The sequence below is a fragment of the Pezoporus occidentalis genome, unplaced genomic scaffold (assembly GCF_034315485.1).
Source record: "Pezoporus occidentalis ecotype Australia unplaced genomic scaffold, CSIRO_AGI_Poc_V1 ctg183, whole genome shotgun sequence".
NCBI classification, from domain to species: Eukaryota; Metazoa; Chordata; class Aves; order Psittaciformes; family Psittacidae; genus Pezoporus; species Pezoporus occidentalis.
In genome coordinates this window covers 1,951,345-1,976,708 of record NW_026913673.1, presented here as the reverse complement: position 1 = coordinate 1,976,708, position 25,364 = coordinate 1,951,345, and the positions used below count along the sequence as shown (strand labels likewise).

At 47.9% G+C, this 25,364-nt stretch overlaps 1 protein-coding gene across 2 annotated transcripts; it reads left to right on the top strand.

Annotated features, from left to right (window-relative positions):
- The first annotated feature begins 1,431 nt into the window (after nucleotides 1-1,431).
- DHRS11 (dehydrogenase/reductase 11) lies at nucleotides 1,432-24,635 on the top strand. 2 transcript variants are annotated; one of them, XM_062615796.1, is made up of 7 exons: nucleotides 1,432-1,455; nucleotides 13,473-13,682; nucleotides 18,934-19,028; nucleotides 19,480-19,609; nucleotides 20,239-20,331; nucleotides 21,001-21,066; nucleotides 21,697-24,635. In XM_062615796.1, exons 2-7 carry the CDS (start codon nucleotides 13,563-13,565, stop codon nucleotides 21,736-21,738), a joined length of 546 nt encoding a protein of 181 aa, XP_062471780.1. In that variant the 5' UTR covers nucleotides 1,432-1,455; nucleotides 13,473-13,562; the 3' UTR covers nucleotides 21,739-24,635. The 2 variants fall into 2 exon arrangements, with proteins under 2 accessions (XP_062471780.1, XP_062471779.1); XM_062615795.1 differs by lacking the exon at nucleotides 1,432-1,455 and adding an exon at nucleotides 2,946-3,118.
- The last annotated feature ends 729 nt before the right edge of the window (nucleotides 24,636-25,364 follow it).

The window sequence follows — 25,364 nt, the reverse complement described above, 5'->3', positions numbered from 1 at the left end:
CAAAACAGCTCAGAAACTGAGCCAGAGGTGTGGTTAAGCCAGCTCTCTTATCAAATTAAGCATTAATTAGGCACTTCAATACTGAGCACCTCGCTAAGTCCTTTTAAACAACCTAAATGGTAACAGGGACCGCACAAAGCACCTGAAGGTGCGGGAGTTGGTTCTCTATGGTGTGACTCCGCCCAGGCCGCGGTCCATGGCAGGGCAGGAGCTCCCCGCTCCCTCAGCGGTCACTGGAAGCCGCGGTCCATGGCAGGGCAGGAGCTCCCCGCTCCCTCAGCGGTCACTGGAAGCCGCGGTCCATGGCAGGGCAGGAGCTCCCCGCTCCCTCAGCGGTCACTGGAAGCCGCCGCTCCCCGACCCCCTCCCGCTCCCCTCAGCCGAGCGCCGCGCGTGCTTTCCCGCCCTTCACCTCACAGGCTCCTCCCGCCGCTCCGGTACCGGCGGCGAGCGCTCATGCCCCCTGCCGGGCCGCGGGGGAACCACCTGCAGCTGCTGCCGGAGCCATCGCCGCCGCGTCTTCCTCGCCCAGCCCGGCTCCACATCGACCGGAGGAGGGAGCAGGGGCAGCCGGGGGGCACCGCCTCTCCGCCCGCCCTCACCTGCTGCCAGCCCCGCAGAGCGGGCAGCCACCGCGGCCGCCGCTCCCCTCCCGTGTCACGTAGGGTCCATCCGGGTCCTGCGCGGGCGGGGCCGCCGAGGCGGGAACGGGCACCGGCGGGAGGCCCGCCCGCCCCTCACACCGCTGCAGCGCGTTTGTGTGTGGTTTAGTTTGTTTTAACCGGTTTTAATCGTTTCTGCGCTTTTTGTGAGGGGAAGCACCCCTCAACTCATCAATTCGTCGCCCTTTAGACGATGAACCGCCTGCGCCGGCTTCGCGCTCGATGTACAACGGGGAGGCGGCCCTCATGGGGCAGGCGGCCGCTCCCTGTCGCCTCAGCGGAGTTATGGCGGGCTTTGCCACAGCCGCCTTCCAGAGCGCTCCATGGGCTTCGCCAGAGCCTGCCAAGCGGGTCTGCTGCCTTTTAGGGTATTCCATGGGCTTTGCCAGCGCCCACCAGTGCTCCTGCTGCCTTCCAGAACATTCCACACGCTTTGCCGGAGCTCTCGGGGGCTCATGCTGCCTCCTGCTGCCATTTGCATTTGAACTCGGCACCATTTTGGGGGCTTCATTTATTTTTCCGTCAAGACAGTCACAGATGCTGGTAAACGAAGAGACTGCCACGCTCGTTTTTCTTCTTCCCCAACAACGCAGAGCACAGAGAGGACCAAAGGACCCCGTTGGCCATCAGCAGATTCTGTTGGTGCTGTTTGCTGTGTGCAGCATGGTGGCCTCTACAGTGCTCCCAATGAATTCATTACACCCAAGGGGCCCTCCTCACCACAGCAGCTCCTGTGTCCAGCACCCATTTGAGGACCTCGCACCATGGGGAACTGAACCCCTTGCCTGATGAGGTACGCAACTGCTGCTTTATTTCTAACAAACCCTAAAGATGCTGGGTACCTGTGCATTTTCTTCTTTTAGTGTTTTAATTTTCAGTGATGGGCTGCCCATGCAGCTTTAGGGGTGCTACTTAGGAATTAAGACATTCAATAATCATTCAATCAAGTCGGTTGGAAAAGACCTTTAAGATAATCAAGTCCAACCGTTCCATTAACCCATGTCGGTAAGGGCCTTGTCTGCATGGTTTTGAACGCTGGGATGGTGATTCCACCCCTGCTCTGGGCAGCCTGCTCCAGTTCTTTCACCCTTTTGGTGAAAGAACTGCCACCAGCTATTCGAGACCTGTGCAATTTGGATGCCCAAAACCTTAGATTTGAGAGATACTTGTGGTTTATCCTCCTCCAGGTCTATGCACTTAGTGCCCACAGGGTGGACTGAGTTGTCTGGTTATTCACACTGATGTTTACAGCTCCCTGTTTGCCCACAGCAGGTAGTGAAGGTCTCGCCAGGGTTCGCTGCTGAGTTTCTGAGGCTCCTGAGCTTATACAGGATTGAAGTTTAGATTGGATATAAGGAAGAAGTTCTTTCCTGTGAGGGTAGTGAGGCACTGGAATAGATTGCCCAGGGAAGTTGTGAATGCTCCATCCCCGGCGCTGTTCAAGATTAGGTTGGACATGGTTTAGTGTGAGGTGTCCCTGCCCGTGGTGGGGGGGTTGGAACCAGATGATCTTAAGGTCCTTCCCAACCCTAACTATTCTATTGGATCCCAGCCTATTCTTCCTCCATAAATTAGACAGCTGGACCTTTGTCTCTCCTGTTTCAATTAATCTGTTTCTTCAGAAGTTTCTGTGAATTACTTAAATGTGCTCCCTGGACCTTGGGGATGACAGGTCCTCCACAAAGCCACTTCATCCTGCAGCAGAGCTCTGTCCCCTGGTCCCACCAGACGCCTTTCCTCCCTCCCACATCCCCATGGCTGTGCCTTGGTTTTTGTTTGGCCTGGTGCTGGGTACCTTGTTTGGTGTCCTTCCCATGACTGGGTTTTCAGGATGTGGATAGGTATGAGCATCTTGTCTACAGCAGGAGGGGCCATCACACATCACCCACTCTGCCATGGGGCATTGCGGTTAAAATGTTCCCCATGTAGTCTAACTTTCAGAACCTGTGTGGCATTTTTGGGTGTGTTTTGGCTTTTGTATGAAATAATGAAGCAGCTTTTTCCTCCTTGCTGCGTGTGCTGGTGAACGTGGTTATGGCATTGTCTCGTGGTTGGAATTAATGCCTCCATTTTGTGCTATTCTGGGTTTAAAACACCCCTTCTCACTGGGAATATTCTGGGGAGGAAACCCCCAAACCCAGACCTGCTTGTGACCGTTCCCCGCCTACCGCCGGCTGAGCCTTCACAAACTCGATGCATGCAAGGCGGGGGGCGTGGCCATGGGCGTGATGTCCGCCTCGGAGGCGTGGCCTAGGGTATAGGGGGCGTGGTTTCAGGGCGGGCAGGCGGTGCATTGTGCGCGGCGGTGGGGCCGGGCCGGGGCCATGGAGCGCTGGACCGGGCGCGTCGCGCTGGTCACCGGTGCCTCCGTGGGTATCGGCGCGGCTGTGGCGCGGGCGCTGGTGCAGCACGGCATGAAGGTGGTGGGGTGCGCTCGCAGCGTCGACAAGATCGAGGTACCGAGGGCGGGGGCTTGGGGGCATCTTTCTGTGGCGGCCGCCCCTACGGGCGGGCCTCGGAACGAGCGGCCACCTCTCTGCGGCGCCTGACCGGGGCGGGAGGGCTACCGGCCGCAGGGCCGGGGCAGCGGGCTGTGTGAGGCGGGGGCTCGCCGGGGCGGGGGCCGCCCCTGGCTCGCTCCGGTCCGGGCGGCTGCACGGTGGGGGCCGGCTGTGGAGAGTACCCGGCAGGAGGGGGCTGATCCCGCAGTGTTCCCGCCCCGGTTCCCGGAGCCCGCCTCGGGGAAGAAGCCGGGTGCAGCCGGCGCGGGGGCTGCCCTGGCTAGGCGGGGTTCCCGGTGGGGTTTTTCCCCTCTGGAGGAGCAGAGACGGTTGGCTGGAAGTTACCGAGGAGCAGGCTCAGTTCTGGGGCTTTTTTGTTGAGGTGCCTCTTAGCGAGGGTATAAATAGCATCTGCGTGACCCGGCGGAGCGCTATGAGGAGTTGGTCTGGGCTGAGAAGTGTCCACGGGCACGTTAAACCCTGCTTGGTGTGTGGGGTGCAAGGCACTTCTGCACCACCGCTGGCCTTCGGGAGACTGGAGCCTCTTAAAAACATACAGCAAGCTTTTGGGACAACGTGAAAATAGAGGTTCAGTCCCTAATGTGATTTTACCCCTGTGATATGAGCATCTCTACAACTAAGTCAAAAACCTCCTGCCGCTGGCTTAGAAGTAAAGGTGCTTAAATGAAATCGTTTCTGTGGGATCTCTTCTAGTCGGATGCACTTGCAGGTTTCACCGTGCAGTGGCATAAGCGAAAGCTTATTTACTTCTCAAGAAGTTTCCTGGGAGGGAAGAAAAAAGTTTAGTCAGCATAAATATTGTCATCTTGGTTGGTGCTTGTCAAGCTGAAGGAGATGTATGTGAGCATCCAGTGTCTGTATTTCCTTAGCAAAGGATTTGCTGTGCACAGTTGACCACACCAAGATAAAGTTGTGTCCCCAAAAATTATGGAAACCAAGGCTTGATAATGCTGCTGGTGCTGCTGGGAAGTGGGGTTAAATAAAGAAACACTTGGAAGAAACAAAACTTTTCCCGTTCTACATCATGAATCAGAAAGATGCCACTTGCAGAGATAATAAGCCACACTGGTGCATGTTTAACTGTTCTTTGGGGCTTGCTTCTAATTTTTGGGCTTCCCAGTGTTCTGATACTGTGGTTTCAGGAAAAGCTGAGCTCTCCAAAGGCTTTCCCATGTGTGACTGATGGTGTTTAATGCACTTCCACAGCCTGGCTTCAGGAGGCTGGTAAAGGATGCTGTAAAGGATGCTGTTTGCCATTCTCCTCCAAAACTGACAGAAAAGCCATTTCCAATACTGTCGTTTCCACTATTGGACTTTGAAATCTTTTGATTTTTCTTTGGTAAAGAACATCAATGAAACTTGTATTTTCCTTCAGTGCTTCAGAGGACTTTCCTTCCTTTTTGAAGCCCGGAAGCCTACCTTTCTGAAAGTTTTCAGGCAGAAACACGGTATATATCTAAGAATACTCTTTTACAGGCTTTGCCTTTTTATTTGAACCTGCTCAAAATGCAGTCATGTTTGATACAGGTGATTTATCTGGCTTGCATGGTGTGCACACATACTGGGCAATGCTGACTGTTGGGCATCTTCCAAGCCTCTTGTTACTGTTGTGTTCTAACCTCTTGTGCTTAACACTGCATCTGATGTTTGTCCCTGCCTCATTTTTTCTCTTGTCCTCTCCAAGGACTGAATTGTGTTCACAGCACACTGTCATTTGTTTTGGTAGGTGTCTGGACTCTGTTTTGCTCCGTTGCTATTCTGGTTTTATTTATTGTGAAGCATGTTTCCTTAAAGAGGAAGAAAGTCCCAGAGGTGCTGCTCATGTGGGGAAGGGGCAGAGCCAGGTCACGCTGGGAACAGGTCCATCGCTGACTGGCTGCCAGGGATGCTTGTGTCAGCGTATATGAAGCTTCTTACCCACTCCTGCCATGCCTTTGGAGTGGAGTTGTTTGTAACAAATCTTTCCTCTGGGAGCTTTGCCTTGTGGGTTTTTTCTTTAAAAAGAAATTTAGGCATCAGACTGTTGAGCTCACTGACCTGGAGCTTGACTTTGGACATGGCTATAAGAGTATCTGGAGGAGCAGGAGTTGGTGTTGTGTGTGTGGATGACTGGTGGGTGATGCAGTCAGACCATGTCTTGGGAGCTGTCAGAGAAGCTTCAGATGCACTGAGCATAGAAGGGAACAGGAAGGTCCGTGCTATCAGTGCTCTGTGAGCATGTCCTGACCTGGATTGCTGTGTAGTCAGATCTGTCCACAAAATACACGTATCTATTATCTCTGGCACCTGAATTTTCAAGTCATTGTTGGTTGGGAGCTGGGGTACAGCATCCCCGTGGAAAGCTTTGTTGGGAACTCAAGGTATCAGAGAGAGCAGCTTGCGCGTAAGGGTATGATGGGGAGGTGGTGCTGATGTCCAGTGATGGAGGGGCTAGAGAAGAGAAATATGAAGGAGCTATGGGTTTGGTGTTGCCAGATGTGAGTAAAGGGGGGGTTAGAGCATCATGGCTGCAGTTGCTGCAGGATAAGTTTTGTCACTGTATTAAAATTCACTAATATGATAAATACCGTTGTAAATAATGGTGTACAGAGGAGCAAACCCTCCAGGTAAATCAAGGCAGCTTGAAATGGGAGGAGTTCAAATGGTACAGTTTAAAACCAGGAACACAGAGCTTGTTTCGTAGCCCAAAATCTTATGTTTTCATTAATGTTAGACAGTAGTCATCCATTTGAAGGTAAAGTGTCTGGAACCATTCTGTGTGGTGGTTTTATCACCTCCTGTAAACTGGTGATGTTTTGTAGGGAGTTTAACTTGGGCAATAAATGCTCTGTCAAGATTTCTTAATCTCTTGGAAAATCAGATAAGGGCTTGAGGCAAGATACTGAAGAAACTGCAGAATTGTGGGTTTGGTGTTAGAGCTGGTCACGACTCCAATGCTCCTTATTTGACTTTGAAATAAAAATGTTAATGGCTTACAAAAACTGCAGAAATCCCTCTTTTTTTTTTTTATGCTGCTATTGTGAGTGGGGACTGTTTGTGTGGGTCATCCCACAGTAACTGTAATAGTCAGACATCGAGGGATAAAATATAATTCAAGTGGCTTTATTATACTTTTGAATGCCAGGAAATAGTTAAGGTTGAAAGGTTGTTTTCAATGAGAATCCTTGAGGTGCTAACAGATGATTTGGCGTGTTCTCTTGCTCAGTGTTTTCTGCTCTTCAGATACTTACACATGTTTCAAGTCAGGAGCAAGTGTTAGTGCTTAAATGAGTTAGCCAAGAGTTTCTAGCAGCCTGTAAGACCAAGCTTTGGTGGAAGCTGCTCCGTATTAGATGATCACCTTCACAGGGATACTGTTGTTGGTCACTGGGTTCTCCAGTGTGTGGGAAGACTTGCTGGGATTTAATGACTTGACACAACTCATCTGGTACGCAACAGCACGTTAAGTCACAGTTCATCCTGTAAGAGTTTCATGAATCCCAGACTGATTTGGCTTGGAAGAGACCTTAAAGCAGGCCAAATAACAAAGCACTCCTGGGAGCATCCCCTAAAGCAGCAGTACCTGGCTGTGCTGCCAGAGGGGCAGGATGCTGCTGGGGGAGTGATCTCCAGAGGCTGTCAGTGAGCAAGGTGAGATTGGGGCCCTTGGGCAATGGCCTGTGTCAAGGTGTTGGAGAGATTTAATCATGGATGTCATGTTGTAAGAAAAATACTTCTCTTTTCCTTTGTTGGTGTGTGGAGAATGAGCTGTGCAGGAGGCAATAAATGTGGTTTAAAATACAAGGTTTAACAATTAATTCTAATGCATTTGTGACAGTTATTGATCAAAGGTAACATTCATAACCAGGGATTGCATTGTCAAGGTTATCTCTTGCTCAGGAAATAGCCTTTGATAAGCTGAGCTATCGATTGCAGATTCAAGCAGTCCAATCTCTGAAGAGGTTAGTGTTCTCTCTGAGTGGCACCATGGCAGTGTGGGAGAAGGAGGACATAGCTGAGCCTTCCTCCTGGGAACTGAGCATCCCAGGTAACTCTTTGTAGGCTAGATGATTGCTTCCACCAGTCACTGGCTGGGCTGTAAGGCAACTCTTGATCCCTTTGGTGCACCAAGGTGTTTAATTGTCATAGAACCATAGGATGGTTTGGGTTGAAGGGACCTTAAAGTTCATCCAGCTCCAACCCCCCTGCCACAGGCAGGGACACCTTCCACTAGAACAGGTTGCTCCAAGCCCCTGTGTCCAACCTGGCCTTGAACACTGCCAGGGATGGGGCAGGCACAGCTTCTCTGGGCACCCTGTGCCAGTGTTTAACATCTTGGCCTCCTCCTGCAGCTGTCACATCTGTTGAGTTGAACCATGGATGTCGCTGCAGTGGGGTCTGTCCCTCTGCCTTACAGCTGGGTTTCATAACGCATTTCCCAAACCACAGGTTTCACCTCTGAGCCTGTGTTGTCTTAATCTTGTGACTTAAAGCAACGTGCTCGTGGCTGAATGTGAGGGATGAATTTTGGTGCCTGGCTCTCACCACTGGGCAGCCTGGCTGAGGCTTTCTTCCCATCTCCTCTTCCCCTGGCCCTGGTGTTGCTTTCACAGCCTGCATGCTGCAGAGCTGCTCAGTAGCTCGATGAGCTATTTTTTAAGGCAGGAGCAGCTTCAGGCAGGATAATCCCACAGCACTGTCAGGTGTAAATAAATGACCTTCGGAATCTCCTTGGCCTCTGGAAGGTCTTGTTTTGTTTGGTGAAGGCCGAGGGTGGGTGCCCAGGGCCTGTGAGGTGCTTTTATTGCCACTTTGTCCCTGACCTTTCTTGATAAATGCAAAAGAGATCTCTGTAATTGCTGTCCTGAGTAATGGGAACAAATGCTTTGCTCTCTGATGGTTTTTCTCAGCCTTGAAGCTCAGGAGGTGCTTGGGAGAAGGGTTGCTTTTAAACCAGGTTGGTTTCATTCTCCTACCCCCAAAATATACTTTAAAATTGTCTTGTTGTAGCAGCTCCCCTTTCTATTTCTCTCCTGTTCCCTGTGCAATAGGTATATGTTGTGCTTACACACCTAAAAATAAGTAAAAGCTTAGCTTTTCTTAGAATTTTGGAGATGTGGTGGATGCTTGTTCTGCCTCTGCCTTACTGTGTAACAGTGTGGATCAGGTCACTGTCCCGTACCTCAGTTTCCCTGTGTAAAGCCTGGCTGTGCTGCTCTGGGGAGGGGGGAAGGTTGTACAGGAGCAGCGTTCACACACAGAGGGGTTTTTCTGGTTTGGTTTTTGGGTTAATGGAGAGTGTCCCTGGGTGGGGAGGTCAAGATGCAGCCGGCAGTGGTGGGGAGTAAGTATGATGATGGTTTTCCTGGGGCTTGGTAGTTCAAGCTCTGCAGAAAGTAGCATCTGTGCTAAAGTCGAGCTTTAACCCTCACTTTTGCCAGTGTCAGTGTGGGAAGTGTTAATGGTTATTTCCTGGCTGACAATATTACAGAGTCACAGAAGGGTTTTGGGTTGGAAGGGACCAGGGTGCTGCAAGGGTATGTAGGGGCAGGACAAGAGCTTTAACTTGCCAAAGGGGAGATTGAGATGAGCTCTTAGGCAGAAGTTCTTCCCTGTGAGGGTGCAGAGGCGCAGGCACAGATTGCCCAGAGAAGCTGTGGCTGCCCCATCCCTGGCAGTGTTCAAGGCCAGATTGGATACAGGGGCTTGGAGCAACCTGTTCTAGTGGAAGGTGTCTCTGCCCATGGCAGGGATTGGAGCTGGATGAGCTTTAAGGTCCCTTCCAACCCAAACCATTCCATGATTCAATGATCTGAGGGTGTCGGGCTGAAGCTCAGGCTCAGCTCTGCCCTCTGAGAGCTGTGTTTGCAGTTGCCTTGGAAATCAGTTGCTTGAGCAGGCAGTGATCCAGCCTGCGACGCTTCAGGTCTGCTGTCTGTAGGCATTTGGGTGTGCTGAACCACTCTGTCTTTGAACCCTGTTTGTGAAGGCAGCCCAGGGCTGGAGGAGGACCATGGGTGGCTGCTAAAGAGCAGCTTCATTAGTAAGAGTATAAGGGTTTTCTGAGGAAGGAAAGCATCTACATGCCTGGCTGTGTGGGAATCTGCTTTATGCATGTTGGAGATGAAGAGCAGGCAGGCACCTATGGTGCTTGTTTTGGATAGTCATACCTCAGAATAAGCAAGAGAGATTGCTCTAATGAGCTGTCATCGTAGGAACAGTGTTTCCTCCTCCCCCATGCCAGCCTGGAGCAATGTGATCTGAGCAAAAAACCAAGTGCCTTCAGCCTTGATGTAAGGAGTGATTGTTTGAACGTCTTAAGGTAGTAGAAATGTTCAGGGCAGTGTAAATGGGGTGATTTGGCTTGTGTATGGCACTGGAAATTTAAAACTCAATGAGCTAGATAAAAATCATCTTGGATGTTTGATATGGCTGAACACTTGTGACATCCCTGTTCAACAGGGAGTCTGGCAAGGGCATTGGAGGTTTTGGTCATTCTTTCACCTTTGCCTGTGCCAGGAGGTGGTGGGTTTCTGGAGCAGTCTGAGAAGTTCAGTCTTGCTTACCGGGCAGCCTGTACTTGAGGTGTACTTCATTTAAACAGTCTGAAACTGGTGCTAGTTTTCTTCATCTGTGCTAGATTTTGGCATTGGTGCCCCAGCTGAGTACTGAGTATTTGCTTTTCCATTTAAACCTTATTTTCCATGCTTTCCCATCCTCACCGTTCTGTGTTCTGTCCTGGAGCAGGCACAGATCTGAGCTGAGGAGTGGGGATCAGCAAACAATCATTGAGAAGTATCAATTTAAAGCTCAGGAGAGGGAAAGAGAATCACTTTACTGTTTTATCCATTTGAAAACTCCCTTTAGACTCCCACAGAGGCCCTCTCTGGGCACCTGGATGCAGGCAAAAGGACCTGGAAGAAATGTGAAACAACACTGATCCTTGGATCGGATGCAGGCAAAAAGCCCTGGGTACCCAGCAGCTCTAGGAAGGGGCTCAGTGTGATTATCCCCCTTTACAGATGGGGAATCAGCTCTGAATCTTGCCCATAGTTACAGAACTCACTATGGGAATAAACCTCAGTCTAGTGCTTTATTCACTGTATATCTCTTCTTCTATTATGCTGTTGCACTGGTATTAAATCTTAATTAAAAGAAGCTTCAAATTTGCCAATCAGAACAATGAAAGGATTTCGAAGCCTCCAGTTTTCTTTCACAACTGTGATGCTGCTCATTATGCTTTTTCTCTTTCATTTCCTTTAGACAGCAAAAGTAATTGGGGTGACTTTGGTTTCTTTCCAGTTGGTTTCTTGGCCCAGCTGTGTATTTAAGCATAAGCTAAATCAGTAGGATGCAAACACCTGTGATGAATGGCAGGTTAGATTAAAAATTACCTAATGGCTTCTTCTGCTTTAATCTCTCTGAACTAAATGTGTCTGAAGTTAATGGGATCATTTCCCAAATAAAGCTCTACATGACTCTCTTCTTTTTTTCCACTTCCCTTAAGAGTCCCTTTAAATTTTTATATCAATTAGTTTTGTTAAACCATTTAACCAAGACTGAATCTAAATGCATGGCACTGTGCCCTTTCCAAGCATCATATGCATGAAGAGCATTAACCCCTTCTTGGGAGAACTGACTTGCTGGGTACTGTGCTCATGCTGGGTATATCAGAACTGCAGGGTAAGGGCTTCCATCCATGGCGGGGATGGCTCTAGATTAAATGTTTTAACATAGAGGGTATCTGTTTCTTCTTTATATTGCATTATCCCAGTTTGTACCAGTAGCTCTAGCTCCTGGCTGTCCATTTCCAGGCATCCAGTGACAACAGTTTGGTATGGAGGTGCTCGGGTCTTGTTCGTATCTTCATCTCTAGTTGGAGGAGGTGCACTGCCCTCGTCTGTATTGGTGTTGTGTTATGTGGTCATTCAAGTTGCTTATCAAATCTGGAAAACTAGCTTTTTTTTCCTTCCCCTCCTTGTGCATGTGGTGTGCTTAAAGTGGAAAGAGCTTTGAGTGATTTAATGGGGCTCTGAAAGAATATTGCAAGCTCCCTAATTCAGAAAGTTGCTTTACATGTGTCTCCTCTTGCAAACTTGCCTGCAGTTGATGTTTCTTTGAAGAGCCTGTGATGACTCTTTATCTATAGCTGGTTGAAGCACGTTCAGCTCTGCCTGCATGTCAGTGGTGTTTGGCACTTCATTTTCAAAGAGAATTTGTTAATAAATTGTAGCCTGAGAGATGAAAGGTTCTGTGTTGAGTCTCATTTGAGGTGGGGAGACACCAGACAGGACAAGAAGGAGCTTAAGAGATATTTGATTTTTCAGGAGAGGACAGAGTCCTCTTCCAAGAGCAAATCAAGGTCATACTTCTGGCCATCACCTGGTGAGCTAGGAGGAAAGAGTACCAGATGTGAGCTGTGGTACTCCACAAGCAAATACTGAGTGCAATGGATTCCATAGTAGAGTGGTCGAGTTTGGTCAGTGGAATGGAGAGAGCTCTGAAGCTGTCACCTTGGTGACATCATGAAGAATGTGACTGGTAGCCCTTTGTCCATATTGCCTTCCATTGTGTTTGCAGGAGGCAGTCCTGTCCCTGGAGTGGCTTAGCACCTTCATACTGATTTTCATTTTCTAAATGCTGCTCTTGCAGATTTTCTTCCAACTGTTTTCTCAAGTGGGTACTCTGATCTTTAAAAAGTACATATATTTCTACTATTACCAACACATAATCAACAAGACTGCATGTATAGCAAAGTGGAACCAGCTTCAGGAGGTACAGAGAGGTAAAATTCAGCCCCAGAAGCACCTTTGTTCTCTGTCGAGCAGCAATATTGTCTAGCTCAGCCCAGGCAGAGCTCTCCAGAGAGTGTGATGCTGTTGGGAAGTATCGATCCCTGGGCTGGACTCTCTGTGTCCATCCCCCTTCCGCTTGGTGCTGTGAGAGCAATAATAATTCCTGTGTTATTACGCTGCCCCCACTGAAGCAGTACCCAGACAGGAGAGCAGCTTCTTGACCAGACTCTTACACCTCGGCTGGTTTTGGCTTGTAGTCTGTTGAGAGCTGTGAGAAAAGTTTAAACTTGCTGTTGAGGGACTTGGGCCATCTCTGAAGTCTCGGGTATTGAGAAAGGTTAGAAATTATTTACCAAATAGAGCCACTTGCCCCGTAGTAAGATGAATGTGCTTGGTGTGCAGAGAGGGGTTTTTAGGTCCTGGCTTGTCTGTTCCTCCCCCAGTGAAGATGCTCATCCCTGCTCTGTGTAAAACTTGGCTAAGAGAAAGTTAGTTACCAAAAAAGCCACTGATGATGAGCACATGTTACAATTTGGGAGGTGATGCTGCACCTCATAGCAAGTAAAAAGAACATCAACATTCCTCTCATGTGAGCTTCCTAGGGATGTTCTGGATGTTCCTGGGGGGCTGTGGCTGGTGTCCTGGCCTCCCTGTACCTTTGTTTCACCCAAGGCTGGGTGAGCTTCAGGACAGACACTGCTCCAATAGCTGCCTTTATGTACAGTCTGTCCTGTGCCCTCTGCCTCACTCCTTTCATAAACAGCTGGGAACTGCAGTCCTTGGTATGTGGGGAGGAGTGGGAAAGCTGCCTCTGGCCAGGGAAAGCTTCACTGCACCCGCTGAGATGTGACGTTGGTGAAGCCGCTGTGGGCAATGGTGTTCGAGTGATTTGGTGGACGTTTGTAGCCGGGGTCTGTCTGCACAGAAACCAGACATCATGTGGCTCTCCTCACGCTGGAAGCTGTCACTGTCGCTAGTACCACACATTGGAGATGAGATGCTGCTTCTCATTAACATCAAAGGGTAAAGGGCATCCTCCAGAGGATTTGGCGGGGTGGCTGCCACATCATTAACACAGCTCTTGGCCTTTCATATGCTTTGTATCACCTACTCTGATAAAAGGTGTGGATGCTTGAAATAATTGTTGGTAACATTGTCGGGCATGTTATTGCGGTATCCTTTATCCATACAGCAGTGTGGCAGCCTGGTGCCATGGCAGTATTTATTTGTGTTTTGCTAACACCTCCTTACCTCAACCTGTATTGCCTGGGGTGATGGATGAGCACAGAATGTGTCCTCAAGTTTAATAACTTCAATGCTGAAGTGCTCAGCCTCTCATGAATATGGATATTTCGTTTTTCTTAGCATTTCCAATGACTTTCCTAGTCTCTGCTTTTAAGACGCGCTCACCAGAAGCCTGCTGGTTTTTGTTAGCTCCAGGGTGTGTTTATAAGCAAACGTGTGTGTTTATATGCTGCTGATGGCTGTTTTCTTCCTCCCTTTCTCTTCCCTAGAAACTAGCAGCTGAATGTCAGAGTGCTGGCTACCCTGGAACCCTCATCCCATACAAGTGTGATCTCTCCAACGAAGAGGAGATCCTGTCAATGTTCTCTGCCATCAAGACCCTTCACCAAGGAGTTGATGTGTGCATCAACAACGCAGGGCTTGCTCGGCCAGAGCCCCTGCTCTCGGGGAAGACGGAGGGTTGGCGAACGATGATAGATGTGAGTAGTGCCACACAGAGTGGGAACTGTGCTAGATTCTGATTTCTTCTGGCCACCAGCGTCATTGTCTCCATCTATTTATTGCATGCATGTAAAGCTGAGGACCTGCTTCTCGTCTGGCTCTCATATGGCCTGGGTTTAATGATTGGGAAGTCGAAAGACATCATGCACTGCTGAGACACATGCCTTTACTTTGGAGTATGAAAACACTCAATACCTTCAGTAACACTTTCCCCCTGTAACTCAGTGGCTTTCTAAAGGGTGATGAGCCTCGCACTTTTTGCTTCAATAAAATAGGAAGTTGAATGCCAAGCACTGGCTTTTGTAGTTAATCCTGTTAGTTGTAGCAGTGGGTTGTAAAATGGGCAGATTCTTTTTGGCTTAAAAAGCTGTAATGCTTTTTGTCTTCATAGCTTAATTTTCTGCCCATAATCTGGTTAGAGCTGGATGTGAATGAGGTAATTTCCTGTGCTCAACTGGGAGTTTGCCATGTACCAGCAGCGCTTCTCCCTGGGTCTTGCTGCCCTGAGGTCCTGCTCTTCATCTTTGGGGGTTTCACCATCTTTTGTCATTGTGTGATGGCCCTTTCTGCATGCAGCAGTGGCAGCTGCAGCTGTGGGACCCCAGGCCAGTTAGCATACTCTTGCAACAGCTCTCTTTTAGTGGCCATCCTGCAGCTCTGGCCAGTGAGGTGCTGAAATATGGCCTTGAATAAACCTTGAGTAAGACTTGTGGGCCCTCCAGCAGCTAGGAGAGCTTGTCCTGGTGAAGGAAAAGACATGTCTATTAGAAAAGCTGCTCAAAGCTGGAGGCTCAGGTCTGCTATGTCTGACAGTGGAGTCAGCAGGGGTCTGTTGGCTCCTGCAGCAGCCAGCGTCTGTTCATCAGGAGTAGTTTCAGGGGCTGTGTGAAGCAAGAGAAGCCTGTTGAGGCCTCCAACTCCTGCTGCCAGGGCAAGAGCTGCTATATCCTGACTAATTAAGTTCTTGTTAGGGTTTTGGCCAGTCTGCTGGTCGCTGTGACTGCAGCCAAAGCAAGCTCAGCTTGGCTTTGTCTGCCCAAGCAGGCTTTTGTGGGCTACCCAGCCTGGGTCACTGCACAGCCGCATCTCCCTGTCCCGGTTGCCATGGAGTCTTTAAAGAAAATGAAGTGTAGCTGAGGCTGAGCTGGTATAAAGCAGGGCATTCCCTAGTGCTGTCTGGCTGCCCGCCTGGCCCTGTGGGTCGCCTGTGCCTTGTAAACCCCTTGTCCTGATCACTGTGATTGCATCTTGTGTGGAGGCCTCTGTGGATGCTGCAAGCTGCTTGCACTGATTTGTCTTTGTTCTTCTGACCTTTTGTTCTCTATAACATGGCCAGGCAGTGGGGAAACACGTGGCTTTTGTCAGCTGAAGGCCCTTCCCCTCTCTGTGCTCCCTTCCCTGGCTGCTCAGGTGGAAGTGCTTCCTTTATCCCACCTGCCACCGCTTTTTAGGGAGAAATTCTTTGGAATAAGGATTGTCCTGTATGAGGCACTCCAGCATTGCTATTTACAGTAGCCGAAAGCCTGTGGTGTCCCCCTTGTTGTGGGTGCTGGTGTGTGCACCCTTTGGAGCTGCTTTGGGGTGACGGATGGGGTGGGAGGAGAGGAAGGGTGATGGCTTTGCAAGGGCAGCATTAGGAGACCAGCCTGGGCACATGTTTTATTCCCAGAGGTGATCTGTACAGCTATATCTGCTCTCATTGCTTGGAAAAAATGCTGTTGTAGCACAGAGAACAGATTAAGACACCAAATTTTCATCTTTCACTGGCAGATTTTGTCCTCACCAGCTTCCCAGCAGCTGCTCTTGACTTGTGTGGAATTGAATTATACTCACACCTTTAATGCAAAGGTGAAGCCTTGGGAAACTGCAGAGCCAAACACTTCACCCCACTCAGCCTAAGCAGCCTGACAGGCCTGGGCTTTGCTTTTTACCCTGCTGATAAGGGGTAGAAAAGGGTTTTTCCTTTTGCTGTGTGCCCCTGTTTTGTGGCTGCAGTCTCCCTGTATGGCAGTCTCTCTCATGCTGTAGCAGTGAGGACTGGGGAGAGATCTGCAGTGACAGCTCTCCCCGCTGTGGCACACCAGCCCCAAGGAAATGCTCAACCGTTTCTCCTACATGCTCTGAAGTTCTCAGAGGGTCAGGATGGGGGAAGGCTGCCAGCACCTTCCATGGATCACTGGGCTTTGCAGAGCTGGGCGGGAGCAGAGAGGCTTCTTCCAAAGGTCCCTCGGAGAAGGGTGTTAGAGAGCAGCATGGTCTGAGATGCTGTTAAGAGTTTCACTGTGCGTCTGGCTGCAAGACGGGAGAAGTTTCTAAACAGCCATTGATCTATTGATTTAGGAGGCATTAGGGCCTTAAATTAAAGGCATATTTTTCCTTTTGCTAAATTGATTTTTGCTTCCATTCATTTTTTATGAGCTTTGAGCCTCCTTCCAGGCTCCCCTCTTCAATATTCCATAAAATTTCTTGCTATACATCTAACAGTTGAAATCATGTTATTTACATATTCCTCCTTTGTTTTAACGGTCCATTCCTTATTGTCTGGTATTTATTCCCAAGGGGGAAGCTGTTTCTCCCTGAACTGCAGGAGTCTTGGATTAGGAATCTGAGAGTCTTGGATTAGTCTCTGTTGCTTTACAGAAACACAGAGCCCAGTGCTGCCAGCCAGCAAATTTGGTGTGTGTGTGTGTTACCTCAGGCAGGTTCTGAGCCCATCATCCTTTGGTTCATAGCTTTCCCCCTTCTCTCTCCTCTTAGTTGTGAGGTTGTGCTTGACATGAGGCTGGACCAAAGTCCCCCAGCCGTTCCTGACCTGTGCAGGAATCTCTGGGGCCAGGTGCTGTGTGCATACTGATTCCAGGCACTGGGTTTTGAACACCTCCTTCACATTTTACCTACTGACCTTTACAGCCAGGCATTTGAGCTGAACTTTCCATTTGCACTGCTCAGGGCACAAAGGGCCGTAGCACACATCCTCTTGCTGCTCTAAATGCTAAATGGGGTTGATTCTTGGCATTATTCATTGAGCAGCGGGGCTCTGTTGTTCTTGATTGTATCTCAGCACAGATGGTATGTAAGTTTTCCGTAACCTGTGTTTTTCTATGTTCTTAGGAGCTACAATACTCATTTTGAAGCTTTATAGAAAAGGCTGATTCTGGGAAGTGCTCAGCCCTTCCAGGAACACGGTCTTTTATATTCTCCCAGCCTGGCAATTGGAACTCATTAATGACTAGAAACTGCTGCTGTTGTTTCTGTTGCATTAGCACACACACGTGGTGGTCACGGACCTGCAGCGTGCTGTGCAGGGGCAGAGCATGGATGTGTGCAGAAGCAGAGCACAGATATGTTGGCCATCTGCTGAGGGACTTTTGAACCTTTTGTTCTTAAAATAGAAACAAGGCTGAAAACCATCTTGTGCGGGTATTTGTGACAGCAGCCTGTAGATTGTTTCTCAAAGTGATACAGCCCTAAGGCTTGCTTATTATTGCAGGCGTGTTTTGTTAGGTTCCTGAGTGCCTGTTCCACATTTTGAAATAGGATTTCACTGAAAAATACAGTGGGTTCTATCAGGAAAAGGCAGTGAGGCATTCCCAGCTCAGCTGCTTTTAGCCTCTTGTTTTGTTGTCCCAGGTGTCTTATCATACAGGCTCTGGACTTTCCCATGTGGCTGTTACTAGTATCTTGCTTTGCCAGGAGTTGTCACAATGTTGTAACTCTTGCCACACAAGGAAGCATTGCTCAGCACAGCGGTGGAGCCAGGTCTCAGGCTTTAGGTTGATGTTACCCTCTAGTGGCCTCCCGAGATGCAGTGAAATTGGGAAGTGACTGCACCAAAGACTCAGTGCCTTGATAGCTTCAGGGTGTATTGGGGCAGGGAGGAAAGCAGAGCTATTGCTTGTCATGGAGGCTTTTTAAACTGACAGTTGCCCAGATCTATATCTGGAAGGACTGGCTCCTCACTTGGTTAGTGTATCAGACTGGAGCAGGTTATTCCTGCTTTCCTTGACCACCTTACTGTGAAATCCGAAAGCCTTCAGATGCCCTCCTGCTCTGGGCTTCGCTCCAGTGCTGAGGTGACATGTCTGCTGACTCTTCCTTGCACAGTCAAGGTAAATCTTCAACCTAATGCCAGGGAATTTATCTGTAGTTCTAGGTATGATGACTGAGATACCCGGCAGGGACTGTGTGCTTAACCAAAGTGCACTTGGATGAGGATGATGACTCTACTTGTTGCCTGGGTGCTCCCAGGATCAGATAAGCATGCATTTATCTGCCTCCAAGACAAAAGCTCACAAGCAGGGCCTCTAGTAATCAGTAGGAAATAACTTCTGAGGCAAAAGCAGTGACTAGAAGATCCTTCAGCTGACCCTGTTGGTCTTTTATGTGCTGCTCAGTAATTACATCTCAAATCCATCCCTTTTTGCCTCTTAGCTTCTGGTCTCCAAACTAAGGTGGACATCCTTTTGTGCTAGCAAGTCCTGGTTAGCCTGCCCTACTCTTGTTTATAAGCTTCACAGTGATGATAGCCAACCCTCTCACATATCTTTTGCTCACTGCCACATGGCCTTGTTCCTGCTTCTCCTCCCATTTGTAGTTGCACCTGACTTGTGATTCGTCAGAAATCTAGCTCTTCCTGGGTATTTAGTTCAAATGGTGTTTTTAGTCCTGCCTGGCCTGCTCATTTTGTTGGCAAAGTGATGTGCCATTAGGTAGGACCTGCTTTGAAATGGCTGCATCCTTTCTAGGGAGTGTCAGCAAACACTTTCTACCTTTCAGCCACTTCTGCAAATCTAAACCACTATAAACTTGAGCAATTTCAGCTGCTGAGATGACTTGCTCATCAGTCTTGCACATGCCTCTGGCTGCTTTGTATTCCAGCTGGGGGAGCTTCTATACCTCCATCTTCCTGGAACCTTTGACTCTGTGTTTTATGGTCAGCAAATGCCCAAGGCATCCATGCATTAAAGGTGGCACATTGCAGAGGTGATACGGCTGAGTTTAACCAAGCCGTGGCTGTCTCACGAACTGGGTATCTGTGGCCCAAACACCTTGTGACTGAGCCCTAGCTTGGTGGCAGTGAAGTGGGTGTGCATTTCCCTCTGTTTGTGGGAATTGTGATGGGTTTGGGGACTGGAACTTGCATTCTTGGCTTCATACATGTGTGGGGAAGTCAAAGGGTGCCAGGCAGGGCTGCTAGCCTTAGTTTCTTCTTCTTTTCTCATCCCTCAGGTCAATGTAATGGCTGTAAGTATCTGTACCCGAGAGGCCTACCAGTCCATGAAAGAGAGAAACATTGATGATGGGCATATTATTAACATTAACAGGTATGCAAGGGGGGAATGTCAGATCAGCCACATGGGCTTTCTCCTGTCTCATAAAGAGGATTTAAGCAGCAGAGCTTTAATCTTGAAGTGAACTGGTGGTGCCCAGGGATGGATTTTCCAAGGATTGGGATGGTTGATTTTTCAAACTATTGGTTTTAACCTCTGCTGATCTAAATGCAAGAAAAAACAAACCAAGGGGAAAAGGATAATGCCAACCACTTGTGATGGTGCAAGGTTGAAGATTGAAACTTCTCGACCAGTTCCAGGAAACCATGTGGCGAGGAGCCTCTGGTGGTGTGCATTTCCTGCAGGAGCAGGGAATTCTTCATGTACCCACTGTGTCAGCCTCTCTTTCTGTGTTTGTTACAGTGGTTTGAATATTCTGTTGGTTTCTTCTTCATCCTCTGTTTGCCTTCACCTCTCAGCACTTACCTTTCTGCTCTCTCCCCAGCATGAATGGCCACAGTGTTGTGCCACAGTCAGTGGTGCATTTCTACAGTGCCACCAAATACGCAGTTACAGCCCTCACGGAGGGGCTGAGGCAAGAACTCAGAGAAGCAAAGACTCATATACGAGCTACAGTGAGTACCGTGGGCTCTCCTCGTCTCTCTTGCTTTTATGGGTGGTTGAAAGCTGGCAGGCTTTATGGGGCAGAGGTTTTTCCCTTTGGAAGACAGGCAAGGAAGTGTAAAACTGGGAATGTTCAAGTCTTGTGGCTATTTGTCGCTGGCCACCTCTCTTTCACAGGCAGAGAGTTTGGGGTGGAGAAAGCAGGGCAGCAATGAGCTGTATCAGGGAATGAGCTTTTTGGGTGCACAAAATGGGCAGTTGCTTGTTGGAGGGCAAGGGGAGCTCATGGCAGTCAGCTGGGCTGTTTGCTCTTGTTCACAGCTTGCATCTCAGGAGTGATGTGTGTCCAGAACTGAATTTGTATTGCAAGGTTTTCCATTATTTTCTCTGCTTCTCTGTCCCTGTGGGGCACAAAGAGGGAAGTACCTGCCACAACAACCACTGAGGCAAAACCTGTTCGCTGGGACTACTCCTTTAGTAAAAGGAGGGTGGGGAAGAAGAGCAATAGAAAGGGGGCTGGGTTTTGGTTTGCTTTTGCTTTTTCAGTGCTAAAAAGTGTTCTTTGTTTCTTTTTTTTTTCTTATTCTTTTACTGAAGGGGAATGACAAATCCTATTAGGATATGCTCTGCTTTTTTCCAGTGTATCTCCCCAGGACTGGTGGAAACAGGATTTGCTTTTAAACTTCATGACAATGACCCCGAGAGAGCTGCTGCAACCTACGAGAGCATTCGGGTAGGACATGGAGGAATGGAAACAGGGAAGTGGCTCTGATTATAATTTAGCAGTTTCCTGGCTGATAGCACAGGGAGCTGGCTCTTGCAGAACTTCTTCCTTACAGAGTGCCCAGTGCTTTCCAGGATGTTATCAGCATCCCCAGAGTCTCAGCACTCAAAGCTCAGATTTTGCACTGATATTTACATACTAGACTTTCATTTGGATTCAATTTTCAACTCCCTATATTGTTTTCCTTTTATTTGGGTGTCACTATAAATAAATATCAGTCAGCTCTGATGTTTTGCAGGCTGTGAGCTCTTTATTGATGAGGAGATACAATATGTAAACATGCCTGCACAAGAAGAGATGGGAGAGCCTGTTGTGCAGGTGGCTAGCACAGGATTCCTTATGCTTCCTTGGGCATTTTTGATAAGAGTGGCAATGCCTGACCTGGCAGAATTACTGTGCCAGTAAAACAAGAGTATTCACAGCAAATGGAGAATTATCAGCACCAGACATGTCCTTTGATAAATTTTCAATTAATTACTACTTTCCTGCTTGCTTGCATGTTTCTGACGTGCCCCAGTGACACTGTCGAAACTCGTTATTGATGTTAGGAAAGGAGTGATGTTGTGGTTCACTTTCTGAGGCGCCTTTTGACTGAGAATCTCTTTGGTGTCTTTGCAGTGTCTCAAAGCTGAAGATATGGCTAATGCTGTCATATATGTCCTCAGTGCTCCACCTCACGTACAGGTAGGCTGGTCTGGGTTGGAGGACTCTGGAGGATGCAGCAAAGGCTGCTCTGACTCTGGAGGACTGTGCAAGGCAATGTCAACGGGAGGGATAGCGTGCAATGCTTGTGCAGCTAAAGGGGTTTCCCAGCTGTGAAACAAGAAATAAGTGACCAGCTTTGGGCTGGAGGTAGGAACAGTGTCAAAGTTTAGTATACGTAAAAAGTTCCTATTGCAAAAGCAAACTTTGATCAGGAGAGGTTTAGGAGCCCCTCATGTGAACTCTGCTCCTTTGCAGCAAGACGTGGCTGTCTTGTCTTAACATTAAAAGTCCAGCCCGTGGCTGATCAGGCAGTACTTCTGCCTGGCCCCCTATGAGCAGGACTAAACTAAAAACTTGAGTTTGCAATTAGTGTTATCTTGAACCTTTTCTGCCCATATATTATGCTTTTATCCGTTCTGCTGAAGGCAGAGTAGTCACATTCACCTTCATTCCTTCCTAAATACTTCTGTTAAGCAATCTCATTTCTAGCCACAGGAACGTTCTTCATGTGCAGTTTGTCACTGTAGTGCTGCAGCATGGAAGTGCCCAGTGCAGGATATAAAATGAAACCTCAGTGCTCCAGTAAAATCCTATGTTGGTCTCTTCTAGATTGGAGATATACAGATGAGGCCCACAGAACAGATATCATAGCAGATGAAGAGGACTGTGAGCAGCACCGTGTATCCACTCCACTTCGAACCCTCTGGCAATTCAGGGTTCCATCAGCTGGCTGGCAACATTTTAATCAAGTACCAAGGATCATGTTTGAAGAATTGTTTTTCTCTCCCTCTCTCTGAGTTGGTGCTGGTGCTGAGCCAGTGTATGAAAAACGAGTAGTGGGTCTCTTTGTGCCCCACTCCTTTCTGACGCTGTTTTAAGAGTAAAATGTGTTTGCAAATAATGCAGGGAAGTGGTTTGTAGAAGATTATTGTCTCCAAGCTGGTTTATTCTTCCTTTTGCTTTCTTTATAAGGTTTGTTTCTTATTTGCTGATGCTGTGTCTGGACACAGGGGAAGTGGCACAAGGTGTTTGCCAGCTTCAGTGTGCTTAGGGTTTGAGATGTCATACATGAATCCATCTAATTTTGGGGTTTACTTTCATCAGATTGATTACTGATGGTAATGATGCATGTGGTATTTTCTACTTCTTACTCCACTGCCCTACACCCAATGTACAATCTCACCCTCCTCCCCAAGCTCTCCTTTCCCATTCACATGGATCATGCCTGCCGAGTTTGAGGAAGTATAAATGTGTGTGCTTGCTATTTCTCTTTCTTTCTAGGTAGGTAGGTAAATAGTTGGAGGACGAGCACCTGTACTTCTGCAGGTTAGAATGATAATCTAAGTGGTATAGTTACAGTAAGAGTGAGTTGTTTGGTAATTTAAATAAAAACTAAATGTGTGCTGTCTTGTGATCACCTCTATGCTTGGTATTATCTCCCAGCACTCTTCATGTTTCTGTATGTGATATTTGCATGCATTGACACTTTTCTGGAAATATTGATGGGTCTTAGAAAGATGTTTAAATGCTGGTTCTGTTTAAATGCTGGTGAGCTGGAAATGTTGAAAGTTTGCTTATATGCAGAGATACACACTTGGAGAGAGTGAGAGTGAAATGAACCATGCTGAAGCTGTCCAAAAGGAAAAGATTTGCCTGCAAAGCAGCAGGTGAAAGGTCTGGTTAAGATCTTGTGTTAGTTCTACACTGGTGCAGCCCCATTGTTTTGCTCTGGATTTATTCTAGCTTGAGGGAGAAGAGAGTCAGCCTCAAAGCTGATATGTGCAGAGCTGGAGGCCACTTGAGTTGTCTTAAGATTCTTGGAGTGTGGCAGAAGCACATCTGTGTGTAGTCCAACTCGCTGCAGAGGTATGGAGCTGTTAATGTGTGTGTTGCCTTAAGGTTGCAGACTTGCTCTTGCTGTCTCTGGACTTCCTGTAGTGTTTTGGAAGGCAAAGGTTGGTTTAGGTGGAGTAGGAATGGTCAGTTGATTGGAGTGGAGGATTGGGAGCCAGAGAAACTTGGGTTGGATTTGCTTACACCAGTGGGAGTTCATCTGTGTTCCACCACCATAAGGGAGACTAAAAATGGGCCACTAGAACATGAGTTTCAACTCCCTATATAGCCTTGGGCAAGTCACCTTACCTCTCTGCCTCAGTTTCCCCATCTGTAAAATGGGGATAATAATACTTGCCTACCTCACAGGGGTGTTGTGAGGACTCACAAACTTTTGTAAAGCACTTTGAATCTGAGAAGCGCTGTGTAAGTGCTGAGTGTTGAGATGAAGTATTATTATTAATGAAATCTCATGATACTTAGAATTCCTTGTGCCAAAGGTGAGCAACTGTAGGATACAAGGAGAAAACTGGTAACATTTACTTTGTAATGCCAAAACAAAGGCAGTTTGCCCCTTTTTTTCCTCTTTATAAATACATGCTCATGGTGTGTTCTGTTCATTCCTCCTCTTGTCACCAGTTTCTGCTGGCAAGTACTTGTAGCCTCATCTCTGGAGTTGGCCTTTTCATTTACTGTGAGTGAAATTTGTGCCCCATGAGGTCTTGGACGCCTGTAATGCACTGCCCATCTTCACCTTGCTGAGGTGGTGGCTTTGTGTTGGATTCTTTGCACAGAGCTGGGTTTCAGCCGTGGCATTGAATTAGATCATGTCCTGCAAGGAACAGCCAGCCCAGATCTGCACGCAGCCAGCAATCCCTTTTGCCAGCTGGAAAAGCTCTTCTGTCTCCAAGCCGCTGTGATCCTCCATTCAGAGGCATTTGGCTAAGGAAGGTTCAGTCCCTGCTGTGCTTTCTGTAACACCCCTGTGATGTTCAGCCAAACTTGATATGAAAACTGGTGTTTTCCATAGTGTCTCTTTTGCAGGAGCTTGTTGAAGTGCAGTAGATGTGCTGTGCAGTGTGTGCCATCTTTTTAAGAGAAGGTTATTGAACTGGGAGTTCAGAAAGAGTTGAGAAATTAGGAGATATATATTTCTGAGCAGAAAAGGAGCAAGGGTGTGGGATAGCACTGGTGAAACGTGTATTGATGGCTGCAACTATGTGCTGAGTTAAGCAGATGTTGAAATCCATGGCCGAGGAGGGACCTGACTTATCTTTCTGCTCTGTAAAAGAGGCTTTGGAGAGAATTGCTTAAGATGCAGGGCCTTGAGAAAGGGCCATTCTGGGTACTTGCTCCCTGCAAATACAAGCTGTCTGGAAGTTTGTTCTGTTCTTTTCCCTGAGAACATTGGTAACAGTTGCAAGTCTATAAAGTAACCTTGAAATGATATCCAGTATATTTTTCCATTTCAAATGTGGTTTTAGGGGTATAATCCCTGCTGCCCATTAACTTCCCACATGAAGCATGGCCCATGGAGGGGTTTGTCTGGCCACTCTGCCTCGTGAATGCGGTGCCACCTCCCTGGTGGGAGGGATTGGCAGCATAACTCCAAGGCATTTAAACCCCCAAACAGAAGGGTGAACTGTGTAATTTATCAGTAGGTTTCTCATTGTGAACTGTAAAATAAAGAATAAAAAGAGAGGCACACTGTGGTTCTCCTGTTGTGTATGTTGCAGTTCTTGTGCTATAACATCCTTTTTACTCTTCACAGCTAAACCTTTTGTGAAGAGTTCAGAGAGAAATGTGTGGGTTTAGTTCTTCATAGTTGTTTTCCAGAGCACAACAGCATCCAGTTGTCTCACTGATAACCTGTGGAGGTTGGATTTGCCCATCCTTGTTCCAATGAAGCCACTGAAATCCTCAGGTAGGCTGCTGGTATGGACCAGGTTGGATTAAATTATGCAAGGGATGAACTGCTCTTGCTTCTCAGACTTGGAGATTGAGTTATTTCAGTCTCTCCTTGAAGCAAAACAGGTTATTGTTTTGTTAACTGAAGGCATTTTTGTCTCCCAATCCCCTTTCAGCATGTCCAAGTGCAGAGCCACATTCCTGAGCTCAGGTTTGCAGTCACTGAAATCCACAGTTTTTGCCAGTAAGTCATGAGCAGCTGCATCAGCAAACGTTATCTGGCAGATTGGGATGAGGTGAGTAGTCTCAGCTCTCATTTTTGTGGGGAAGGAACCATGAGCACAGCTGGCCCTAGTAAGCAGCAGGAAAAACAAGATTTTACTTAAGATCTTTGAACCTGTAAAGGCAATTTCATGGTATTTTTTGAGGCCTGATGTAACTTAATGCTTCAGAGTAATGGTATGGAAAAGGAATGAAAAAAAAACTGTGGCTTCTCTCTGCAAAATCCTCCTGCAATCATATTGTGGCATGTCCCC